The sequence below is a fragment of the Bufo bufo genome, chromosome 11 (genome assembly GCF_905171765.1).
Source record: "Bufo bufo chromosome 11, aBufBuf1.1, whole genome shotgun sequence".
Taxonomy (NCBI): Eukaryota; Metazoa; Chordata; class Amphibia; order Anura; family Bufonidae; genus Bufo; species Bufo bufo.
In genome coordinates, this window is record NC_053399.1 from 66,788,336 (window position 1) to 66,811,865 (window position 23,530).

The 23,530-nt window shown below is 42.4% G+C and overlaps 1 protein-coding gene across 1 annotated transcript in view; it reads left to right on the plus strand.

Moving 5' to 3' along the window:
- The window catches only part of NPAS3 (neuronal PAS domain protein 3), a 695,623-nt gene extending 672,702 nt beyond the window's left edge, over window positions 1-22,921 (plus strand). Inside the window, exon 12 of the mRNA XM_040412178.1 lies at window positions 17,099-22,921. Within this exon, the coding sequence (XP_040268112.1) occupies window positions 17,099-18,504 (1,406 nt within the window). The 3' untranslated portion in view covers window positions 18,505-22,921. The remainder of the gene's footprint in view (window positions 1-17,098) is intronic.
- Window positions 22,922-23,530: the final 609 nt, after the last annotated feature.

The following is a 23,530-nucleotide window of genomic DNA, read 5'->3' on the forward strand; positions in this document are numbered from 1 at the left end:
TGGGATTTTCACGCACAACCATTTCTAGGGTTTACAAAGAATGGTGTGAAAAGGGAAAAACATCCAGTATGCGGCAGTCCTGTGGACAAAAATGCCTTGTGGATGCTAGAGGTCAGAGGAGAATGGGCCGACTGATTCAAGCTGATAGAAGAGCAACGTTGACTGAAATAACCACTCGTTACAACCGAGGTATGCAGCAAAGTATTTGTGAAGCCACAACACGCACAACCTTGAGGCCGATGGGCTACAACAGCAGAAGACCCCACCGGGTACCACTCATCTCCACTACAAATAGGAAAAAGAGGCTACAATTTGCACGCGCTCACCAAAATTGGACTGTTGAAGACTGGAAAAATGTTGCCTGGTCTGATGAGTCTCGATTTCTGTTGAGACAATCAAATAGTAGAGTCCGAATTTGGCGTACACAGAATGAGAACATGTATCCATCATGCCTTGTTACCACTGTGCAGGCTGGTGGTGTAATGGTGTGGGGGATGTTTTCTGGGCACACTTTAGGCCCCTTAGTGCCAATTGGGCATCGTTTAAATGCCACGGGATACATGAGCATTGTTTCTGACCATGTCCATCCCTTCATGAGCACCATATACCCATCCTCTGATGGCTACTTCCAGCAGGTTAATGCACCATGTCACAAAGCTCGAATCATTTCAAATTGGTTTCTTGAACATGACAATGAGTTCACTGTACTAAAATGGCCCCCACAGTCAGCAGATCTCAACCCAATAGAGCATCTTTGGGATGTGGTGGAACGGGAGCTTCGTGCCCTGGATGTGCATCCCTCAAATCTCCATCAACTGCAAGATGCTATCCTATCAATATTGGCCAACATTTCTAAAGAATGCTATCAGCACCTTGTTGAATCAATGCCACGTAGAATTAAGGCAGTTCTGAAGGCAAAAGGGGGTCCAACACCGTATTAATATGGTGTTCCTAATAATTTTTTAGGTGAGTGTATTTCAAAAGGGAGTTTTTGTAGGCAGGGATATTCAGGTCAAGTATAAACAATAGAAGAGCTTCCGGGGAATTCTGGTTGGGGATACCTGTTATTTCTCTGATAACCCTGTGCACAAGGTTCCAAAAAGGTCGTAGAATAGTACAATGTCACCAGATATGGATCATCGTGCCCCCCTCCGTGTGACATCTCCAGCAGCGATCTGACACTGTGGGGAACCATTTATGGAGCAACGCAGGTACTCTGTACCATCTGGATATAATTTTGTAACTCTTTTCTTGGGCTTTAGTAGAGATCAGTGCTTTGTGAGATAGAAAAAAACTTCTTATTCCTATTCCCAGGCCTGACAGAATGGAGGAGGGCACGAGGAGCATAGCTGTAACAGCAGCTTATATATGGTTGATATGTTTCTAAAAACAGCTGAGGGGGAAATGCACATCTTCTCAAATGTTGTGAGGTTTCGAGTAAATGTGTGGGATTTACACATGGATGAGTGGAAGTGCTTTAGTTGTGAATATTCCAAAAGAGTTGCGGGTTGATGGGGTGGGGATCCTAAGTAGTTGAGGTAGAAGTTTCAGTGAGGATCCCGAGAGGACATGGCAAAATCTGATCGGGCTAGTCTTCGTGCCCCGGAGGAAGGGCCGAGACGAGATTCCCAGAGGGAAGCTAGGATGGTCTGTTATCGGAACCAGAGGACCTTTAGGGTCAATTAGTGAGGTGTGGCGACTTACGGATGTTAACGTTGCAAACGTATGATGGGCTATAAAGGATAACTTAGAGAGAGTGGGACGCATAGTTATAGAGCAGGGGGGAGGAGTCACGTGTGATGTGAACCCAAGACTTGGATGTATCAGTGTGGATCATGTCTAAAAGCCGGACATATGCAGTAGTGTGGTAATATAGTCAGGAATCTGGGAGACCTACCCCCCGGGTTATTATTTCCCATTTAATTTGTGGCTTACTGGGTGACCACACAAATTGCGTGAAGCATCGGCGTGTGTGAGACCAGAATATGGATGGAATACGGAGGGGGATGGTCTGCAGGAGATAAAGTAGTTTTGGTAACATAGTCATTTTCAGGATGCTAATCCTGCCGAACCAGGAAAAATCCCTTTGGCGCCAGGCTTCAAGGTCCTTCTGGAATTGTTGGAGGTGAGGGGTGAAGTTTAGTCCAAAAAGCCGCGTTAGGTCAGCTGTGATTTTTATACCTAGATATGTAATTCCGTTTGGTGGCCAGGAAAAGGGAAAGGAGGTTTTGAGGGAAGAGACCACTGCACTGGGTAGGAAGACATCCAAGGCCTCCGACTTCGACATGTTGATTTTGAAGTTGGTCCACTAACCGAAACGGGAGATCTCACGGAGCAAAGACGACAGAGAAATGCAGGGATTAGTTATATAGAGAAGGAGATCATCTGCAAAAGCTGCACATTTGTATTCACTTTCTCTCATCTTTATTCCTGAGATGTCCTTATTGGTACAGACTAAAAACCTTCGACAGGAAACTCGGGCCCACGCCCAGATAAGAAAGAACGGCGTGGATAGAGTGCCAGGAGATTCAGTCAAATGCCTTCTCGGCAAATAGGGATAAGATCATGAGGGGAATTTTTCTTGCTTTTGCATGATGGATGATGTCTAGAGTTTTAAGGGTATTGTCCCGGGCCTCCCGGCATGAACCCCACTTAGTTAGGGTGGATAATTGAGGGTAAGAGTGCATTTAAACTATTGGCCATCAATTTGGCAAATAGCCAATAGCTAGCACATAAATGCGGGTCTTTGCCAGATTTTTGGATGACCGCAATATGGGCCTCTGGTCTGCACGGGGAAGGGAAGCCCAGGAGACACCACGTTAAAAACCATTAGCTTAAAAGAGGAAAGAGAGGTCGCTAAGGATTTGAAGAACCTGGCTGTGAGCTTACCCCCTGGCAAGGATTTGAGAATCATTTGAAGCTCTACTTCCATGAATGGCATCTCCAAACCAGCAGATTCTAGTGCAGATAATTTGGGGAGCTGACAGGTGTGTAATCTGCCTGTGTTGCGGTAACTTGGGGCAGGTTGTAGAGCTCTGAATAAAAGGAATGGAAAGAAGACGCAATATCTGTGGTGGTGTGTACCATGTGAAACAGCCAGTTTTCCCCTAAGAGCCCTTGCCAGCATGCGCCCACTCTTATTTGCATATTCGTAAAATTTGCTACGACATATTTGTATCATAAGTTTGTAGGACGCTTCTAATAAGCATTTGCATCCAATCGTGCGTTTTGAAGATCACGGAGAGTCAGCAAGGAAAGTGCTCGCTTGTGGGCAAGTTCCAAGGAGGCGACCTTTTGTAATGCAAGTTTGAGGGAGTGTGCTTTCTCCTTCTTGAGACGGGAGCCATGTTTAATAAAGACCCCGCGCAAGACACACTTCAGGGCTTTCCATTTCATTAGAAGAGGAGTGGCATCCGCACTGTGATCCGACAGGAAGCCTGACACGGTGCTAGTAAGATCAGCAACGCACACCGAGTCGAGAAGGAGAAATTCATCATGGCGCCAAGTCCATTTGTTTTTAGTAAGGAAGGGGAGGTTTAGGGAGCAGAATGTTGGGGCATGGTCTAACCACAGGATATTGCCTATTTGTGTGGAGTCCAACCACAATAGAGCCGGTTGTTGGAGGGAATATAGTCTATGCGGCTGTAAGAGGAGTGAGAGGCAGAATAAAATGTATAGTCTTTGTCTGCTGGGTGCTGGAGTTGTAATTGGAGGAATGCTCTTTTAACTTTTTTAATAGTGGAGTAGGCAAGGGAGGCACGTCCGGTCGAATTATCGAGTGTGGGGTCAAGAGTACAGTTAAAGTCGCCACAGAAGATGACCGTTCTTCGGATCAGGGGAAGGGCTTTATCAACTGGGTCCAGAATAAAGGAGGCCTGGTTTTGGTTGAGGACATAGGCGTTAAGAAAAGTGAATTCTCGTCCACCAATTATTAATGAAAGAATCAAGTATCTGGCTTCGGGATCAGCAGTGCAGCCTAGCACCTGGTGAGGCAAAGATCTATGGATCGCTATGGCAACACCTTTCATCTTGTTCACCGGGTTATTTGCGAAGTGCCAGGTTGTGTAGTGCCGATGCCGTATGCCAGGGGCACAACCCTCTTTAAAGTGCGTTTCCTGGAAACAAACAATATGTACCTTCTGATGATGGAGATGGTGGAGTACCTGAGTTCTTTTTTCAGGGGTGTTGAGGCCCTTCACATTGAAAGACACTTTCTTGAGTGACGTCATATCTGTAGGAAGATAAGAACACAAGGAATACGGGGAAGGGTGACGTGCAGAAAGCGAGAAGAGAGTAAAGAAAAATAGCAAGAGGAAGAGAGAAAGAGGACGCAAACAAGAGAAAGAGCTAGCGTGATCAAAAGGTCTAAAGAGCCTACCACATCCCCTAACAAATCGAACTGACAGACGATAATAGCAACCACTGAGAAAGAGCAAGTGAAAAGAACAAGGTGGTGTTAAGCATGAAAAGAAGAGGAGCCATCATGGCTGTGGAGTAATAGGCTCAAATAGAAACTGCAGGCAGTCCTTCAAGTGACGAGGTTAAGTGGGGATCCGCATCTAGGACCAGCTAATCTTCGTCGTCTCTGATCCCGTGTAGTTGGTCCAGGTGCCTCCTTGGTGACGTCATGAGGAGGACGAGGTCGTCTCAACAATTCAGAAGTAGGTGGGAGGATAGACGGCCATGGGCCCAGATTGACCGGTGGCAAGATCCAATAGTGGACGTAAGGCAGCTCGCTGCAACAGAGTGTGGCATTAGAGGTCCTGTAGCAGAATGATGGGGACCCTGTCATACGATGTATGGGAGGACTGTCGTGCTTTATTCAGGATCTATTCCTTCATGGCATAAAACTGGATTCTGCAAATGATGTCTCTCGGTTTAGCGCTATTAGGGTTGGGAGGTCTCAGGGCCCTGTGTGCTCTGTCAATCTCTTTGTGGGAGTTTGGCGGGCACCCCAGAATTCCGTTGAAAATTCCCACTATTGTGGATAGCATGTCCACTGCTGTTATGGACTCTGGAAGGTCTCTAATCCACAAATTGTTGCGACGATTGCGGTTTTCAATGTTGTCTAGGTGTTGCTGTAGGTCATGTAGTTGCGCGTCGTGGGCTTGGACTTTGTCTTGTAGAGCTTCCACAGTAGCTCACAAGGTTGCATGATCCTTGTGTGACAGAATTGACTTTGATGTCGAGCAAGGCCATCTCAGATCGGACCTGGGAGAATTCCCGTTTACAATCTTGTAGGATATTGGCGGCGAAGCTGGATAGATCTGCCTTAGAGGGTAGAGAGCATATAAGAGTGTGCAAATCAGCCATGGTGGGCGGCCTGATGTCTTCATCAAATAAAGCAGAAGAGGATAGCGGTCTCAGGGCGAAGTGTATGTAAAGGCCTTGGGGAGGTTTATCCGCAGGGTCAGTCGTGGCCCCTGTGCCTAGTGGTGTTGCTCCAGATAATGGCGGATGGGTATCGTCCCATGAGGATCCGGTAGACCAGAGTGGCGCCGCCGCCAAGGAGGGACCAGGGGAGCAGGAAGGAGGACAAAGGGGGTCTTGTGCCGCAGGGGTTGAGAGGGCACGGGGTGCCGATTGGTTGGGGGACCTCTGAGTCAGATCCTAGAGCTGCTGCAGGAGATGAGGGCCATGATGTGGTGAAGATTGGTCACGAGGGGGCCCCTGATGGATGTCTAGGGTATCCAGCACCATGGATAGTTGGGGAGTATATCCCCTGGGCCAAAAGGGGTCAACTGAGGGCCTCAGCGCAGGATCTCCTGGCATGTCAGGGTTGGGGGACTTTGGGGGTGAGCCTCTTGTGAGGAGGGTGAGCCCTCTGAACTGACCTGCGGTGCTGTATGAAGCAGCAGTGTGGCGGTGGACTGCTGACGCTCGGGCCAGTGGGGAGAGTCAGGGCCGCTGTGAGCCTGTAGAGATCGCGATCCAGTGGTGGCAGAAGGACTTCGGACTGGACTGCCGGGCGAACAGGCGCAGCAAGTCGCCTTGGGAGGATGCCAGGGGAGCCGATGGTCGGGCTCTACCCTTATTCAAGGTTTTGCCCAACAGTGGCTGACAATGTGGGACAAATCATGCTGGGGATGATGGAGCTGCTCTGGCTGAGCGCGTCTTCACTCCTCCATGGCTGGCCACGCCCCCCAGAGACATTATTTTTTTTTACTTTTCTGGGGCTCATTTTTTGTGAGATGAGGTGACGTTTTCCGTGGTACCATTGTAGAGTACATTTTACTTTTTGATCGTGTGCTACCCCACTTTTTGTAAAGCAAAGTGACCAAAAAAATTTCAATTTTGGCGCAGGTTTTTTTTTCACAATGTTCATCTGATGGGGTAGATCATGTGATATTTTTATAGAGCACGTCATTACAGACGCAGCAATACCTAATATTTTTGTTTTCTTTCTATTTTTTACAATTTTATATGTGTTTATTATGGGAAAGGGACGTTCTTTTTTACTTGAACTTTTATTTATTTATTATGATGAACATCTTTTTTTTTTTTTACTGTTTATTTTTGTCCCATTGAGGGACATTAACTTTTGGGGGTCTAATTCCTTCTGCAATGCATTACAATCAGTGTAATACTCTAACAGCCTGCTTGCCTGTGAGACCCAGGGGACTGGGTCTCACAAGACTTCCTTAGAAGTAAAAAGGAAAAAGGAAAAATGTGTGTGCTAGGGATTCCCCTAAGTAGCTTGGTGGTAGTGGAGGGGGGATTAGCACTGGGGCGCCAAGGAGGGTGGTCGGATGACCAAAATCTTATGCTAAAGTCTTATATTAAAAAAGGAAAAAATATATATGTAAAAAAATATATAATTATATATATATACGGTAATTAAACAAAATGAATATACGAACAAATGAAAATACTAATTCTTTAAAGAAATTAGCAAGGAAATATGTATATATGCATATTTTCCTATAAAAAGAAGTCTGTGGTTGTGGGTATTAAAATCTGAAATTAGTGGTATTAAAACAATAATAACTGTACCAAATTGTAGTACTGGAGAAGAGTGTAATATATAAATGCATATATATATATATATAAGGCGGAGATAGGGGACTTACTTCACCAGGGAGGGCGGTATAGGTTAAGCATATGACACCTATACCCTTCCCTCCCCCGCCGAGATCGCTTGATATATAGGGGTGGTAATCAGCCAATTAGGTATCAAATGGCGGCAAAATTTGGCGTGGACCGGAAGTGGGCGGGGCTTCACTTTGGTCTAATCAGCCTAGTCATGTGGATTCTAGTGATTAAATAATAATGCTTTTTCTATAGGGTGGCGGCGTGTGGGGGGGGGTCTCTTTTGGAGTTTTAGGACCCTTTGAGAGAGATTTCTCTCAGGATACGGCGCAGCTAGGAGAAATCTCTCTCAAAGGGTCCTAAAAGTCCAAAAGAGAGCCCCCCACACGCAGCCACCCTATAGAAAAAGCATTATTATTTAATCACTAGAAGCCACATGACTAGACTGATTAGACCAAAGTGAAGCCCCTCCCACTTCCGGCCCGTGCCAAATTTTGCCGCCATTCGATACCTAATTGGCTGATTACCACCCCTATATATGTATGCTACCTTGTACACTCTTGTATGGTATTGTATTTGCTCTTGAGAAAGAGGAGTATACACCCCGAAACGCGTTGAGCTACTGACCAATAAAGAACTCTCCACTTGGAACCCTGGTGTCATTCTTCTGGGACGTGGATTCGAGTTCATACTACTCTATCAAGTGATCTCGGCGGAGGAGGGAAGGGTATAGGTGTCATATGCTCATCCTTTACCGCCCTCCCTGGTGAAGTAAGTCCCCTATCTCCACCTTATATATATATACGCATTTATATATTACACTCTTCTCCAGTACTACAATTTCGTACTGTTATTATTATTTTAATACCACTAATTCCATATTTTAATACCCACAACCACAGACTTCTTTTTATAGGAAAATATGCATATATACATATTTCCTTGCTAATTTCTTTAACCCCTTAGGGACGCATGACGTACCGGTACGGCATGTTTCCCGAGTCCTTAAGGACCCATGAGGTACCGGTACGTCACGAGTTTAAAATGAGATTGCGGCGCTGCCGGGGTTAATCCGAACCTGTCACAACGCCGGGGGGGTCATGTGAACCCCCATATCGGCGATCGCAGCAAACTGCAGGTCAATTCAGACCTGCGGTTTGCTGCGCTTTCTGCCGATTTCTGATTCTCAAACTTTAAAATGCCCCAAATAAAGTTTTATTAACCCCCCCTGCACCCCTGAATGATTTTATGTGGGCGGGTGGTGCAGGTGGGGTGTTGGAGGCGGGCGGGGGATCGCGATCCCGCCTGCCGCACCGCCCGCCTCCCCTTGAAAATTCATTGGTGTGCAGTGGTATACCAGGGTGTCAGCACATTGCTGACACCCTGGTATAAACGGCTGACATCGGTGATGCGATGTCAGCCGTTTAACCCTTTCCATACCGCGGTCCGTATGAAAAGGTTAACAGCTCAGGGAGCACCCTCCCTCTCCCATCAGGGGGCTGCTGTGCCTTTGCAGCCCCCCGATGGAGAGGGAGAGAGCCCCCAGACAGCCCCGTCCTTACCCTTCCCTGTCTGCAAAGTTGTGGCTACAACTGAGCAGACGGGAAAGGTTCCCATGGCAACAGGACGCCTTCTCAGGCATCCTGCTGTCCATGGTGCTGAACAGATCTGTGCTAAAGGCATAGATCTGTTCAGACAAAGTGTAAGTAAAATACAGTACAGTACCCTATATAGTGTACTGTACTGTATTATACAGACATCAGACCCACTGGATCTTCAAGTCAGGGCAATAAAGATAAAGTCTTGTTTGGCTGTTAACCCTTGCTTTGTTAGTGGAAAAAATGGGTTAAAATGGAAAATTAGGCAAAAAAATTAAATTCTCAAATTTCATCCCCATTTGCCAATAACTCTTGTGCAACACCTAAAGGGTTAACAAAGTTTGTAAAATCAGTTTTGAATACCTTGAGGGGTGTAGTTTATAGAATGGGGTCATTTTTGGGCAGTTTCTATCATGTAAGCCTCACAAAGTGACTTCAGACCTGTAGTGGTCCCTAAAAATTGGGTTTTTGTAAATTTCTGAAAAATTTCAAGATTTGCTTCTAAACTTCTAAGCCTTGTAACATCCCCAAAAAATAAAATATCATTCCCAAAATAATTCAAACATGAAGTAGACATATGGGGAATGTAAAGTCATCACAATTTTTGGGGGTATTACTATGTATTACAGAAGTAGAGAAACTGAAACTTTGAAATTTGCTAATTTTTCCACATTTTTGGTAAATTAGGTATTTTTTTTATGCAAAAAAAATAATTATTTTTTTACTTCATTTTACCAGTGTCATGAAGTACAATATGTGATGAAAAAACACTCTCAGAATGGCCTGGATAAGTCAAAGCGTTTTAAAGTTATCAGCACTTAAAGGGACACTGGTCAGATTTGCAAAAAATGGCCAAGTCCTTAAGGTGAAATAGGGCTGAGTCCTTAACCTCTTAAGGACATAGGGCGTACAGGTACGCCCTTGTGCCCTGGTACTTAAGGACACAGGGCGTACATGTACGCCCTGTGTATTTTCGATCACTGCCGTGCGGCTGGCAGTGATCGGAACCCGGTGCCTGCTCAAATCATTGAGCACGCACCTAGGCTAAATGCGCGGGGGGGTCCCGTGACCCCCCCATGTCGGCGATCGTGGCAAACCGCAGGTCAATTCAGACCTGCGGTTTGCTGCGATTTCTGCAGTTTCTGGTCCCCGCGGTCCCTGACCGCGGGGATCAGAAACTTTATATGCCTAAAAAAAGTTTTATTCACCCCCCCCCTGCACCCCCGAATGATTTTTATGGTGGCGGGAGGTGCAGGGGGAGGGTTGCGGGCGGTGTGGGCGGTGCGGGAGGCGGGCGGTGCGGCAGGCGGGATCGCGATCCCCCGCCCGCCTCCCCTTGAAAATTCATTGGTGTTCAGTGGGTATACCAGGGTGCCAGCACATTGCTGGCACCCTGGTATAAACGGCTGACATCTGCGATGCGATGTCAGCCGTTAACCCTTTCCATACAGCGGTCCGTACGGACCGCTGTATGGAAAAGGTTAACAGCGCAGGGAGCTCCCTCCCTCTCCCATCGGGGGGCTGCTGTGCCTTTGCAGCCCCCCGATGGAGAGGGAGAGAGCCCCCAGAGAGCCCCCCGAGAGATCCCCTCCTTACCCTTCCCCGTCTGCGAAGTTCTGAGCAGACGGGGAAGGTTCCCATGGCAACAGGACGCCTCTCAGGCGTCCTGCTGTCCATGGTGCTGAACAGATCTGTGCTGAAAGGCATAGATCTGTTCAGTGTAAGTAAAATACAGTGCAGTACAATATATATTGTTCTGTACTGTATTATACAGACATCAGACCCACTGGATCTTCAAGAACCAAGTGGGTCTGGGTCAAAAAAAAGTGAATAAAAGTGAAAAAAAAGTAAAAATCAAAAAACACATTTATCACTGATAAAAAATGAAAAAAATAAAATTCCCTACACATGTTTGGTATCGCCGCGTCCGTAACAACCTGATCTATAAAACGGTCATGTTACTTTACCCGAACGGTGAACACCATAAAAATAAAAAATAAAAAACTATGATGAAATTGAAATTTTGCCCACCTTACTTCCCAAAAAAGGTAATAAAAGTGATCAAAAAAGTCGCATGTACGCCAAAATTGTAAAAATCAAACCGTCATCTCATCCCGCAAAAATGATACCCTACCCAAGATACTCGCCCAAAAACTGAAAAAACTATGGCTCTTAGACTATGGAGACACTAAAACATGATTTTTTTTGTTTCAAAAATGAAATCATTGTGTAAAACTTACATAAATAAAAAAAAAGTATACATATTAGGTATCGCCGCGTCCGTATCGCCCGGCTCTATAAAAATATCACATGATCTAACCCCTCAGATGACCACCGTAAATTTTTTTTAAAAAAAACGGTGTAAAAAAAGCCATTTTTTGTCATCTTACGTCACAAAAAGTGTAATAGCAAGCAATCAAAAAGTCATATGTACCCCAAAATAGATGCCAATCAAACCGTCATCTCATCCCGCAAAAAATGAGACCCTACTTAAGATAATCGCCCAAAACTGAAAAAACTATGGCTCTTAGACTATGGAGACACTAAAACATTTTTTTGGTTTTAAAAATGAAATCATTGTGTAAAACTTACATAAATAAAAAAAATTGTATACATATTAGGTATCGCCGCGTCCGTGACAACCTGCTCTATAAAATTACCACATGATCTAACCTGTCAGATGAATGTTGTAAATAACAAAAAAGAAACGGTGCCAAAAAAGCTATTTCTTGTTACCTTGCCGCACAAAAAGTGTAATATAGAGCAACCAAAAATCATATGTACCCTAAACTAGTACCAACAAAACTGCCACCCTATCCCGTAGTTTATAAAATGGGGTCACTTTTTTGGAGTTTCTACTCTAGGGGTGCATCAGGGGGGCTTCAAATGGGACATGGTGTAAAAAAAAACAGTCCAGCAAAACCTGCCTTCCAAAAACCATATGGTGTTCCTTTCCTTCTGCGCCCTGCCGTGTGCCCATAAAGCTGTTTATGACCACATATGGGGTGTTTCTGTAAACTACAGAATTAGGGCCATAAATAATGAGTTTTGTTTGGCTGTTAACACTTGCTTTGTAACTGGAAAAAAAATATTAAAATGGAAAATCTGCCAAAAAAGTGAAATTTTGAAATTGTATCTCTATTTTCCATTAAATCTTGTGCAACACCTAAAGGGTTAACAAAGTTTGTAAAATCAGTTTTGAATACCTTGAGGGGTGTAGTTTCTTAGATGGGGTCACTTTTATGGAGTTTATAATCTAGGGGTGCATCAGGGGGCTTCAAATGGGACATGGTGCCAAAAAAACAGTCCAGCAAAATCAGCCCTCCAAAAACCAAACGGCGCACCTTTCACTCTACGCCCTGCTGTGTGGCCGTACAGTAGTTTACGGCCACATATGGGGTGTTTCTGTAAACAGCAGAGTCAGGGCAATAAAGATACAGTCTTGTTTGGCTGTTAACCCTTGCTTTGTTAGTGGAAAAAATGGGTTAAAATGGAAAATTAGGCAAAAAAATGAAATTCTCAAATTTCATCGCCATTTGCCAATAACTCTTGTGCAACACCTAAAGGGTTAACGACGTATGTAAAATCAGTTTTGAATACCTTGAGGGGTGTAGTTTCTTAGATGGGGTCACTTTTAGGGAGTTTATCCTCTAGGGGTGCATCAGGGGGCTTCAAATGGGACATGGTGTAAATAAACCAGTCCATAAAAATCAGCCTTCCAAAAACCATACGGCGCACCTTTCCCTCTACGCCCCGCTGTGTGGCCGTACAGTAGTTTACGGCCACATATTGGGTGTTTCTGTAAACGGCAGAGTCAGGGCAATAAAGATACAGTCTTGTTTGGCTGTTAACCCTTGGTTTGTTAGTGTAAAAAATGGGTTAAAATGAAAAATTAGACAAAAAAATGAAATTCTCAAATTTCCTCCCCATTTGCCAATAACTCTTGTGCAACACCTAAAGGGTTAACAACGTATGCAAAATCAGTTTTGAATACCTTGAGGGGTGTAGTTTCTTAGATGGGGTCATTTTTGGGTGGTTTCTATAATGTAAGCCTCGCAAAGTGACTTGAGACCTGAACTGGTCCCTAAAAATTGAGTTTTTGTAAATTTCTGAAAAATTTCAAGGTTTGCTTCTAAACTTCTAAGCCTTATAACATCCCCAAAAAATAAAATATCATTCCCAAAACAATTCAAACATGAAGTAGACATATGGGGAATGTAAAGTCATCACAATTTTTGGGGGTATTACTATGTATTACAGAAGTAGAGAAACTGAAACTTTGAAATTTGCAAATTTTTCCAAATTTTTGTTAAATTAGGTATTTTTTGGTGCAAAAAAAATTATTTTTTGGACTCCATTTTACCAGTGTCATGAAGTACAATATGTGACGAAAAAACTATCTCAGAACGGCCTGGATAAGTCAAAGCGTTTTAAAGTTATCAGCACTTAAAGGGACTCTGGTCAGATTTTCAAAAAATGGCCTGGTCCTAAGGTGTAAAAAGGCTGTGTCCTTAAGGGGTTAAGGGGTTAAAGAAATTAATTTTTTTTATTTATTTATTTTTTCTCTCTCTTACTCTACATATGTTCGTATATTCATTTATTTAATTATATATATATATATATATAATTTTATATTTTTTTACATATATATTTTTTACTTTTTAATATAAGACTTTAGCATAAGGTTTTGGTCATTCGACCACCCTCCTTGGCGGACCAGTGCTAATCCCCCCTCCACTACCACCAAGCTACTTAGGGGAATCCCTAGCACACACATTTTTCCTTTTTACTACAATCACCTGCAGTGCACGGCATACGTAAGGGTGCTGCCTCGGGAACGGTCATACGCCTCTTTTTCTTCTTCTTTCTTTTTCCACCACCCAGTAGTCTCCCTGGCGCTTCTATTACCACCCTCTTCATCATCCTCATTTTTTGGTTTCTTTTTTCCTCACTTATATATATACTTCCTTAGAAGGCAGACCTGATGTCTGTGGAAGCTGTGGGGATGGAGACCCGATGGGGACGGGGAGAGAGCCCCCTCCCTTCACAAACCCCACACATGCCGCGGTCAGCACTGACCGTGGCATACAAAGGGTTAAAGTGTATTCACCATTGCCAGCACATACAGCAGGGGCAAGGCTGTCAGGAACAGACAGACCCCTGTTGCTGATCAGGCAGGGGCAGCTCCTGCACCCGCCCGATCAGCACGCAGTACCTGTATAGCGGCTGTCTGGAACAAACGAAATCCTGCAGTTTACCCTCTGTCCACTAAGCCTAAAAACAGGTGCCAATTCTTGGTCTGTACAGATCACTTTACTGCAGTTACCTGCTTATCTATACACAGAGGTGATATAGATACATTTCCAGACCGGCAGAATTAGAATGACAGATAAGACAGGATCCACCATTCACAATATGTGATTGTCACAGTATATCTATTCTTTCTTTTTACAATGATCTCTGCACAGGTCACAGTGCATGCCCAGGAAACTCTCCCATAGAAGTCAATGAGGTCACTTTCAATCCATTGTGTATATGGCCAATGGGACTGCCGTAAATAAATTTAACGCTTTCTAAATGCTGTTAAGAACAGCTCAGGCAAGATGGCCGCACCCCGATAATCATGTTCAGCAAATAAAATAAAATAAATCTGTAATCAGAAAATAAAAAGAGATTAGAAAAAAAAGATGTGTTGTTCTCTAGTTTCAACTGGCAGATACAATTTTTGGTGACACATTTCCCTTAATAAACTGTTCCATAAAGTTCTCTTTTTGTTTGACTGCTGAAGCAAAGCTTCTTTTTCAACTGCATTAAGATCTCCGGCAGGCTGTTTTCTGGCAGTGAACAGGCTGTCAGAGCTCTCTGGATCAGGCATAGCCGGATGAGACCACAATGCCTGCTGGCCTTATTGACTATATTGGGATCTGGCAGAGATTTGGTTGCTACGTGCTAAATATATTGGGATTCGTCTGGACGAAAACCATTGCATACAGCGTTTTTTTTCCAACTGGTATTTGCTGGGTAACAGCCATATCTCCTCTGGATCTCATTATAATCAATGAGGGAAATGTATGAATAATTTGGATACTGGGTGTTACCATTGCCCTTTTGTTTATGATTTGTTTGTACACAGTCTGTCCAATTAGTATCAGAATGTGTAGAGACATACCCCACTGACAGGGGAATTATAATGGCCACTTGTCCATTTACTCACACATTTTCAAGAGGAATAACAAATTAAGGCACAATACAAACTTTTCAGAAAAGTTGCTCTAGAATTGTTATTTTATGGGGAGGTCCTGTCTAAAAGGAGTTGTCCCACTATAAAATAACAAATTACTTTGTTAGATCACACAAAACAACATTTTTTCAATTAGAAGCCTTTAAAATTATTTACTGTGTATAGATGTTGCTTTTATGGCACTGCCTGGTGTTCTTTTGATTCCCTTTCATAACATCCACCTAACGTGTCCAGTGCTGGTAAGAAGAAGCTACTTCTTGTGCACCGCTTCTTATTTTTGTGTAACTGAGCTACTGAACATATGTGACCACCAGCACTGGACACATCAGGTGGACATTTTGAGAAGGAATCAAAAGAACACCATGAGGAAGCCATAAAAAATATCTAACAGCAATATCTAGGCATTGAAATCCTGTTATGTTTTTCCATGATCTATAACAGTGATGTAAATAGACACTTCCATCAGAAAAGGGTATTTTTTTAAAGGTATTCTCCGGGATTTTCATCAGGATAGGTCATCAATATGAGATTGTTGGGGATCTGACACCCACACAGATCAGCTATTTAAGGAAGCTGCAGTGCTCCCATGATAACCACAGCCTACCAAGCACAATGCCATCCATTGTATAGCAGCTGTGCTTGGTATTGAAGGTCAGCCTCATTCACATGAATGCGACTGAGCTACGTCTAGGCCATGTGACGTGCCACATGGCCTAGGAAGAGACGCTGTGACCTATTCATACAGCTACTTTAAAGCTTAATATTCTTAATTATTTACTGTTTTTCTTTTTCATTTCATCAGTACTGTGCCATTGAAAGTAAAATACAAAATATTGACCATCAGGAGTAGTCAACATAGACTATTAACTCTTTCTAGACCTCCTCTGTACATTTACAGCGGAAGTCAGGTCTTTAAAGGCTATGTACACCTTCGGGGGAATTTTTTTTTCTTATGATTGCATTTTAATAAGTTGGGATTTTATTTAAAAAAATACTGAGCTGTTCTGTCACAAAGGGTGAACTGTTTATCTAGCTGTGTGACTGATACTTTCTCTTTGTGCTGGTCATCTAATAAATCTTTGTTGTCATTTATCAAACTGGTGTAAAGTAGAACTGGCTTAGGCTACTTTCACACTAGCGTTTTTGCTGGATCTGGCAGGGTTCAGCAAAAACGCTTCCGTTACTGATAATACAAACATCTGCCTCCGTTATGAACGTATCCGGTTGTATTATCTTTAACATTGCCAAGACGGATTGTCATGAACTCCATTGAAAGTCAATAGGGGACGGATCCGTTTTCTATTGTGTCAGAGAAAACGGATCCGTCCCCATTGACTTGCATTGTGGCTCATGACGGATCAGTCTTGCTCCGGATCCCATGACGGAATGAGAACGGAACGGAATGCATTTTGGAGCATTCCGTTTTGTTCAGTTAAGTTTTGTCCCCACTGACGATGAAAGGGGACAAAACGGAAGCGTTTTTTCCGGTATTGAGATCCGTCATATAGAATTAATGCTAGTGTGAAAGTACCCTTAGTTGCCCATAGCAACCAATCAGATTCCATCTTTCATTTTGGACAGCTCCTTTGGAAAATGAAAGAAGGAATCTGACTGCTTGCTATGGGCAACTAAGCCAGTTCTATTTTAAAACAGTTTGATAAATGACCCCCCATATCTCTAAATTATCAAAAGGCCATAAACACTTATTTAAGCCACATTCTTATCAGTAAGATAAGAATTAAGCTGTGATGAGTGTTTAGGAGGTTAGAGACCAGAGATAAGGAGCCGTCAGCTGAGCTGCCTGATGGAACAGAGGGAAAATTCACAGCCTGCTACTAGAGAATCTCAAGGCTGCACAAAGTCAAGTGTTCAACATTTTTAATAAAGACCACATTTTTTTTAGCTTAAAATGAGTACAATGTACACCCCCAAAGGGGGAAACCTCTTTAATATGTGATAAATAATTGATAGAAGTGTTCCTTTAATATGTATTTGTGAAATAAATGTTTTAACTTTAGAACACTTGGATATTTCATTTGTACCTGAACATGGTGTTCCTGAACATTCATATTTCAGGGACTTATTAGGCAAGCCTTCTGATTTTCTATAAAAAAAAGATTACTTGTATTTGAGTGTAGGTATGTAAAGTATAGATACTCATAACACATTAAAGTATTAAATGTTAAATGTATGTGCAAAATATTTATATTGTGATGTTTAATTTCCACAGAGGATAATGATAATCCCAAGTCAGATGGAAAGGGTAACCTGTCTGAGCAGAGTGAGGATCCAGAGCCAGACCGTAAACAACCTGGTCAACATTCTGATCCAGAAATGAATTGCGATGAAGATGCTAACAGCTCAAGTGATGCTTGTAGTGAGGAGAGTGAAGAAAGTGAAGACTGTGAGGTTAGAAAAGCAGCAGAAGAGATGGAACAAGGAGGCCTAAGTGCATTAGGGAGTATTAGTTCTTTGGGAGCACTTGGTCCCATGCACATTAAAGTAGAGCGATACACTGAAAGTGAAACAGACATGCGTGGACCTGAATCCCTGAGTTCTGGCAGTGCCAAAGACTCTGAGAGTGGAGAGGAGGAAGAAGAGGATGATGAGGAGAGAGCAGTCTGTGTCTCTGGTGTGCTAGGTAGACACCAACGGAGAAAAAGGAGGCGGAGAAAGAGTTTAGGGCAGTGTGGTGGCCGCAGGAGACGTCTGTCTGGGGGATCCAGCCCCAGAGGAATAGAGGGAGCACTAGGGGATCCTCCAAGACTGCTTCCTTCCACTCCTCCCCCTACAGGCACCTGTTCTACGTCATCTGTGCTGAAGATCAAGACAGAAATGGCAGAACCTATTAACTTTGATAATGACAGCAGTATTTGGAATTTCCCGCCTAATCGTGAAATCTCACGCAATGAATCCCCCTATAGTATGACCAAGCCTCCAGCAGGGGGTGAGCACTTCTCCCCATCCCCATCATCTTCTACTGCTGCACCTCCAGCCCTTCATGTCTCTATACCAGACTCTGTTCTCACACCCCCAGGTGGGACGGAAGGAGCTGGGCGCAGCAAAGCGCAATATTCAGGATCCTCAGGAGGCTTGGGTCCTGTTAATTCAGATCCACTTTCACCTCCACTGTCTGCCTCACCTCGCGAGAAACCTCCCCAAACAGGCGGCCCATCAAATTCTCTTCTGTATGCAGGAGAGTTAGAAGCACTACAAAGGCTTCAGGCTGGCAATGTGGTCCTTCCTCTTGTGCATCGTGTTGCAGGAACCCTTGCAGGAACAGGAAGCAGTGGACAGAGGGTGTACACCACAGGCACCATTCGTTATGCCCCAGCTGAGGTGACATTGGCCATGCAGGGCAATCTGCTCCCTAATGCCCACCCTGTGAACTTTGTGGATGTAAATGGTCCTGGATTTGCTCTAGACCCCAAAACCCCAATGGAGATGCTGTACCACCATGTACACCGACTAAACATGTCTGGTCCATTTGGAGGAGCGGTGACAGGTGCTGGTCTTACCCAGGTCCCTGCTGCCAGTGTCTTCACTACAGCTGAAGGAATTTTCTCCTCTCTTCCATTCCCAGTGTACAGCAATGGTATTCATGCAGCACAGACTCTAGAACGTAAAGAAGACTAAGAAAAACAAAGAGGAAAATGACTGAAAGAGAGAAAGAAGATAAAATAGACTTCAGAGAGCAGAGAAAGACGATATATAATAATTCAGAATGTAGGTGGCTTTGTACTGGTGTTAGGGGCAGCTAAACCTGGCCACCCCATGTCTCCTCCGCTGCTCCCTAATCCAAAGCCGCAAGAGGAAGAGGTGGTCTTTCAGACTCAATCCAAATTAATAATATCCTCCAAAACATATTGGGACCACTCGCCCTGTCTTCCACATTTCATACTTAGCTGGGCTGCATACAATAAATGTTTCTCCATCAGCCTCCTTTTCTGCGGCTTTGGTTTAGCTGGCAGATGCCTCTCCGGGGACCGCTCGCACTGTGCCCTTTGCTCTGTCACTTAGAGGAGGGAGCAACGGCTGCATTCTGATCCTTTACAACATAAATTTATTCCAGCACTTTGACTCACATCTCAAATTCCCTCTTTTGACCCGAAACCTTTATGGGCTTCTTTTACTCCTCACCCTGTCACTGCCAAAATACTGAGACATTGAATGTGTTGTAATGTTTATTTCTCAGAATGTTTGGACCTCTCCTTCTCTGCTGCTAGACATTGGAGCCATTAACTTTTTATTTACCAGAAGAACAGTACCATGCATACTTCTCTGGCAAGGAAAGAGGTGGCAGGCATGCACTACTAGATGATTGAAGTATAGTCAGCCTTGCATTGACCCCCAACATTGCAAAAGGGTGTTGACTGAAACAGCCTATAAACACCTGTGTATTGAAGTTAACAAAGATGCCTTTTCAAGGGAAATGTTATGGGTGTGTATATTTTATCATACACACGTCACGTGCAGGAACAGAGAGTTTTCCACACCAGGTTCACATACTGTGACAAAGATGTGTGTATGAATTCTCCTAACCACAGGATAAAATTCAGGTATATGATGCCCAGCTGTTACTGAGGAAATGTCTTCTAGACACCTGAGAAGGAGCATAAGGTTCTTCTGGCAGTTATCAGTAGCCAAATTACAGTGTTTGCTGTTAATTGCTGCCATTATGAAGTATAAGGACTGTTTTACTATAAGTTTACAAGGAATCTATTGTTTCCCCTCTCAAAATTTTCCAACATTACACTGTTGTAGATGTTTTCACAGCATCCAACCAACACACCATAACAAATATTGTCAGAAAGATTGTGATTACTCCTTATCTGAAGACATTATCTATTCTTCCATAAATAAGATATTTCAGGGGAGATGTATCAATCTGATTCTACACTGGCATAGTTGCCCATAGCAACCAATCAGATTCCACCTTTCATTTTCCAAAGGAGCTGTCAAAAATAAAAGGTCATTTTCTTGCTCCTCATGCCTGCTCAGAGAAGATTTGAAAATATTGAAGTCATTTAAAAGGTCTTTTCTGATAATTTCAGGAGAAGGTGCCAGGATAATGGGCAGGAGCTGGTAGAGATTAGGTTGGAAGATTGGTGGGACCATGAGAAGGATTGGAAGCAGGAAGGCCTTGTCAGCAGTTGGGGGTTAAATAGATAATGCATACCTCAGATTTTTCATTATCTTCTCTTAGATCCCAAATCAATTGTGGAAACAGCAGTGGTAAGGCGCTGGAGGAGAAGTTCAGGTTTGGATGTAAGATCACTAATTGCAGAGGTAGGATATACAGTAAACAATTCATCTGGTATCCTGGCATTAAAGTGACAGGATTAATAGAAATGGTCTGTATCACTGGGCAAAGTCAGAAGATGATAATGTTTTTTCTATACACATTATACTAGCTCTAGTTAAATTAGAATCTTTTTCCTTGTCAATCAGATAAACTGTTACCCCTTACTGGGATGAGGACAGGGTAGTCCTTTACCTTAAATACAAGCAACGTTTTGCTTTGTTACCTACTCACAGGCAACTAAAGCTATTCTAGTGCTTCAATCCATGCCGCTCACTAACAATATAAGCCAGGTTGTTTGCCCAGACAAAATAATGATATGGAAAAAGTGGGTTACTTTGCAGATTCCTTTTTTGCACAAAACACTTTACTGACCCGTCGTGTTTTTGGTGTTACATGTTGTGTGTCCCCACCAGCACTGTGTTTCTGTGTTATACTTTACAGTAAATGGAGGGTTAAAAAGTAAGACATAGAAGTCATCTTAACCTGCATATTTTTAACATATATGTTTCTCTTGCTTTGCTACTTTCTGTTCCATGTCTAAAAAGCTTAGACGGGCTTACAAGTTCCTGTAAACAACTAACACATAGAAATGATTTACTGTATTCTCAGTCAGAAAGTCTCAGCCAAATCTTTGGAAAAGGCAAATGGGATTTTCAGGATGTAAGAAAAAAAGTTAAGAACAAGACAAGTGCAGGCATTGACTGAAGGGGGGAAGGGAATCTGAGTCATTCAGAAACCAAAAGTGTGACGTTTCATGGAATAATGGATTTTTATTTCCTAGTTCCAGTCTGTTTGGCAGCTTATCTGTGACACATCTATTACCAGGTGTGAGACTTTGTAATGTGTTGCTTCGTGTATTAAAAAAAGAGAAAAAAACACAAATCTAAAGAGGTTTAGAAAAAAGAAAAAAAAAACATTTCCAATTGTCTTTTAGCTGTCTCATTCCAGTTTCAACGTGTGTTACAATATGCAGTATATTCTAAGCTAATGTAAGTGTTTATATCTGTTGTCTTTCTCTGTGCTTTTAAAACTGTAGTCTGGGTCTGTCACGTTCTTTACTCCCTGTGTGTCAGTGAATCGGTGGTACCTGGGGGCTTGTGGATGTTTGTATAGTGGCAACGCTGCTTTCACTGTTGGTACACCCTATGGGTAACTTTGCTCTTTCCTTGTTTTATTTTGGCTATCGCTTTTACTGTTGTGAAATTTCAGTACTCTGTCTTAATGACTGTTCTGTAATTTTTACCTATGTCTTATGTCTGTCTTTCCTACATAAACCAGCAAAGATCATTTTTGATTTATTTTTTTTAAAAGCCACCGACATGCTTTGTGCAAGGGAGGAAAGAACAGCTATTTTTTCTTTCTCCACATAGAGATTAACATCTCTGTGATACTGTAGCTGTAGAGAAGTTGATCTGACATATCAGTAGCCCAGTGTACTTTGCATCTATGCTATCTAGAGGAGGCTCATTAATGGTGATAGAAACATTGGTGTATTTTGTACACTTTTATCTAGACCTGTCAGTCTTCTTTTACATATGTTAGTAGTCCATGCAGTCCATCTCTGCCTGATGCAGCCATTAATGCTCTTTTTTTGTTGTTGTTTTTTTTCCCCCCAATTACCAGCATTGCAGCCTTTTATTAAACTGAAGGGTAGCCCAGATTATCACATTATAAAGATCCTACACAATAGTGGGGTACTTTATCACCAACCTGCAATACATGAACTCTTAATTCTAATTGCTCTGTCTCTATCTGTTGCTGCTTTTGAACAATTTTCTAGGCATGCATTGCTTCTACCTCCTATATTTCGAGAGAGGCAAATTAAAAAGAAATAATACAAACTGCAAGTGTTAAGCCTCCTATGTCATGGTCTTTTGTGTCTCCTTGCAGGGAAGGGGTTAATGTAATGTGGACCCTAGTTCTCTGCCAGAAAATCCAGCCATAAATCCAGTACTAGAAAACACTCCTCTAGAATTTTCTAGAGGTGGAATGGGTCAGTATGATGACTCCCTGCACAGACTTGGTGGTTGCAAAACACTGAAATCTCACATTAGATTCTTTTTTGCTTTATCCTTTGTCTTCCATTCTTGTTTTCTGTTTGTTACTCTTCTGTTTCTTTTTTTAATATTTTTAATAGGTGTTTGTGTTGTGTTGAAGATTAAAGAAATAATATTATTAATAATAAACTATTGAAGATTTCTGGTTATTTCAATTGAGCAAGTTTAACAGCTGCTTTCAAAATAAATTGTCTGACCATTTTCAAAAATGACAAAAAAGGTCATTTTTTATTTGTGACAACTGTGTCTGTGTTTTTAACTGTTTCTTGTAAATTAATATGAAAACGTTATGAGGTTGGTGCCACTTTGGTTTATTATTCAAATAAAAAGGGAGGGTTAATAGGAAATAGAGTAAAAAAAGTGTACCTGTAAACCCAGCAGTGTTACCAACTTAAACGTTTAAAAGTATATATATTAAAACGTTAAAAAATGTGAACGTTATGGGTACGTTTTATCGTGTTTTGAATACTAACTCAGTTTTAACTCAACGTGCCTCATCTGTTGTAAAAAAAAAAATATAAGAAAAACATTATTTTTCCATTAACCATCAAATTAATACGGTGCAGAAAAGAAATGAAAAAAAATAAGCAAAAAAATCTGTACATAATTTCATTTTTTTTAAACAAGGTTCTTTTTATACTTTTCTAGGCCTGCTTACACACCATACATGCTGTCTTTTATGTAAATTAATTTTGGATTCATCCGGCAGGTACCATTTTCATAATAAACTTTACATTTTGGATTTATTTGCAGTTTTGGCATCTTTTATTTCACACATTAACACCATCTTGATCAAGATGAATCTTATTGCTGGGTCATATATGATTTTTAAACATTAAGGTCCGGATTTATCAACAGGAACAATTTGCATTTTGTCTTTGCATTTGTCTTTTTGTGTGATGGTAACGATCTGTGAGGCAAATTGATGAAAGTGGCACTAAGCACAAACAAACCTCCCTATGATAAATAAGGTAAAAAAAAACAATGTACTCCACAGGAATGCCCACAAAACAGCTGGAAGTTGACTTAGTAGGAGAACAAAAAAACATTCAAGTAAAACAACAAAAAATAAAGACAAATTCAATATGATAAATCGGGGCCCTGGTGGTATTATATCTCGGTCTATAAACAGAGCAGAGTTTATTTCAAGGGGGTCTGTCAGTATTGACCTTTGCCATATTGCTGACAGCAATATGTAGGAGCCGGGATGAGCAGTACAATCATAACTTTTGTGGAACTTTTATCATCAAGATTAGTGCGAATATGATGTTTTATTCTGCCAAATTCTGCTCTCTCAAGT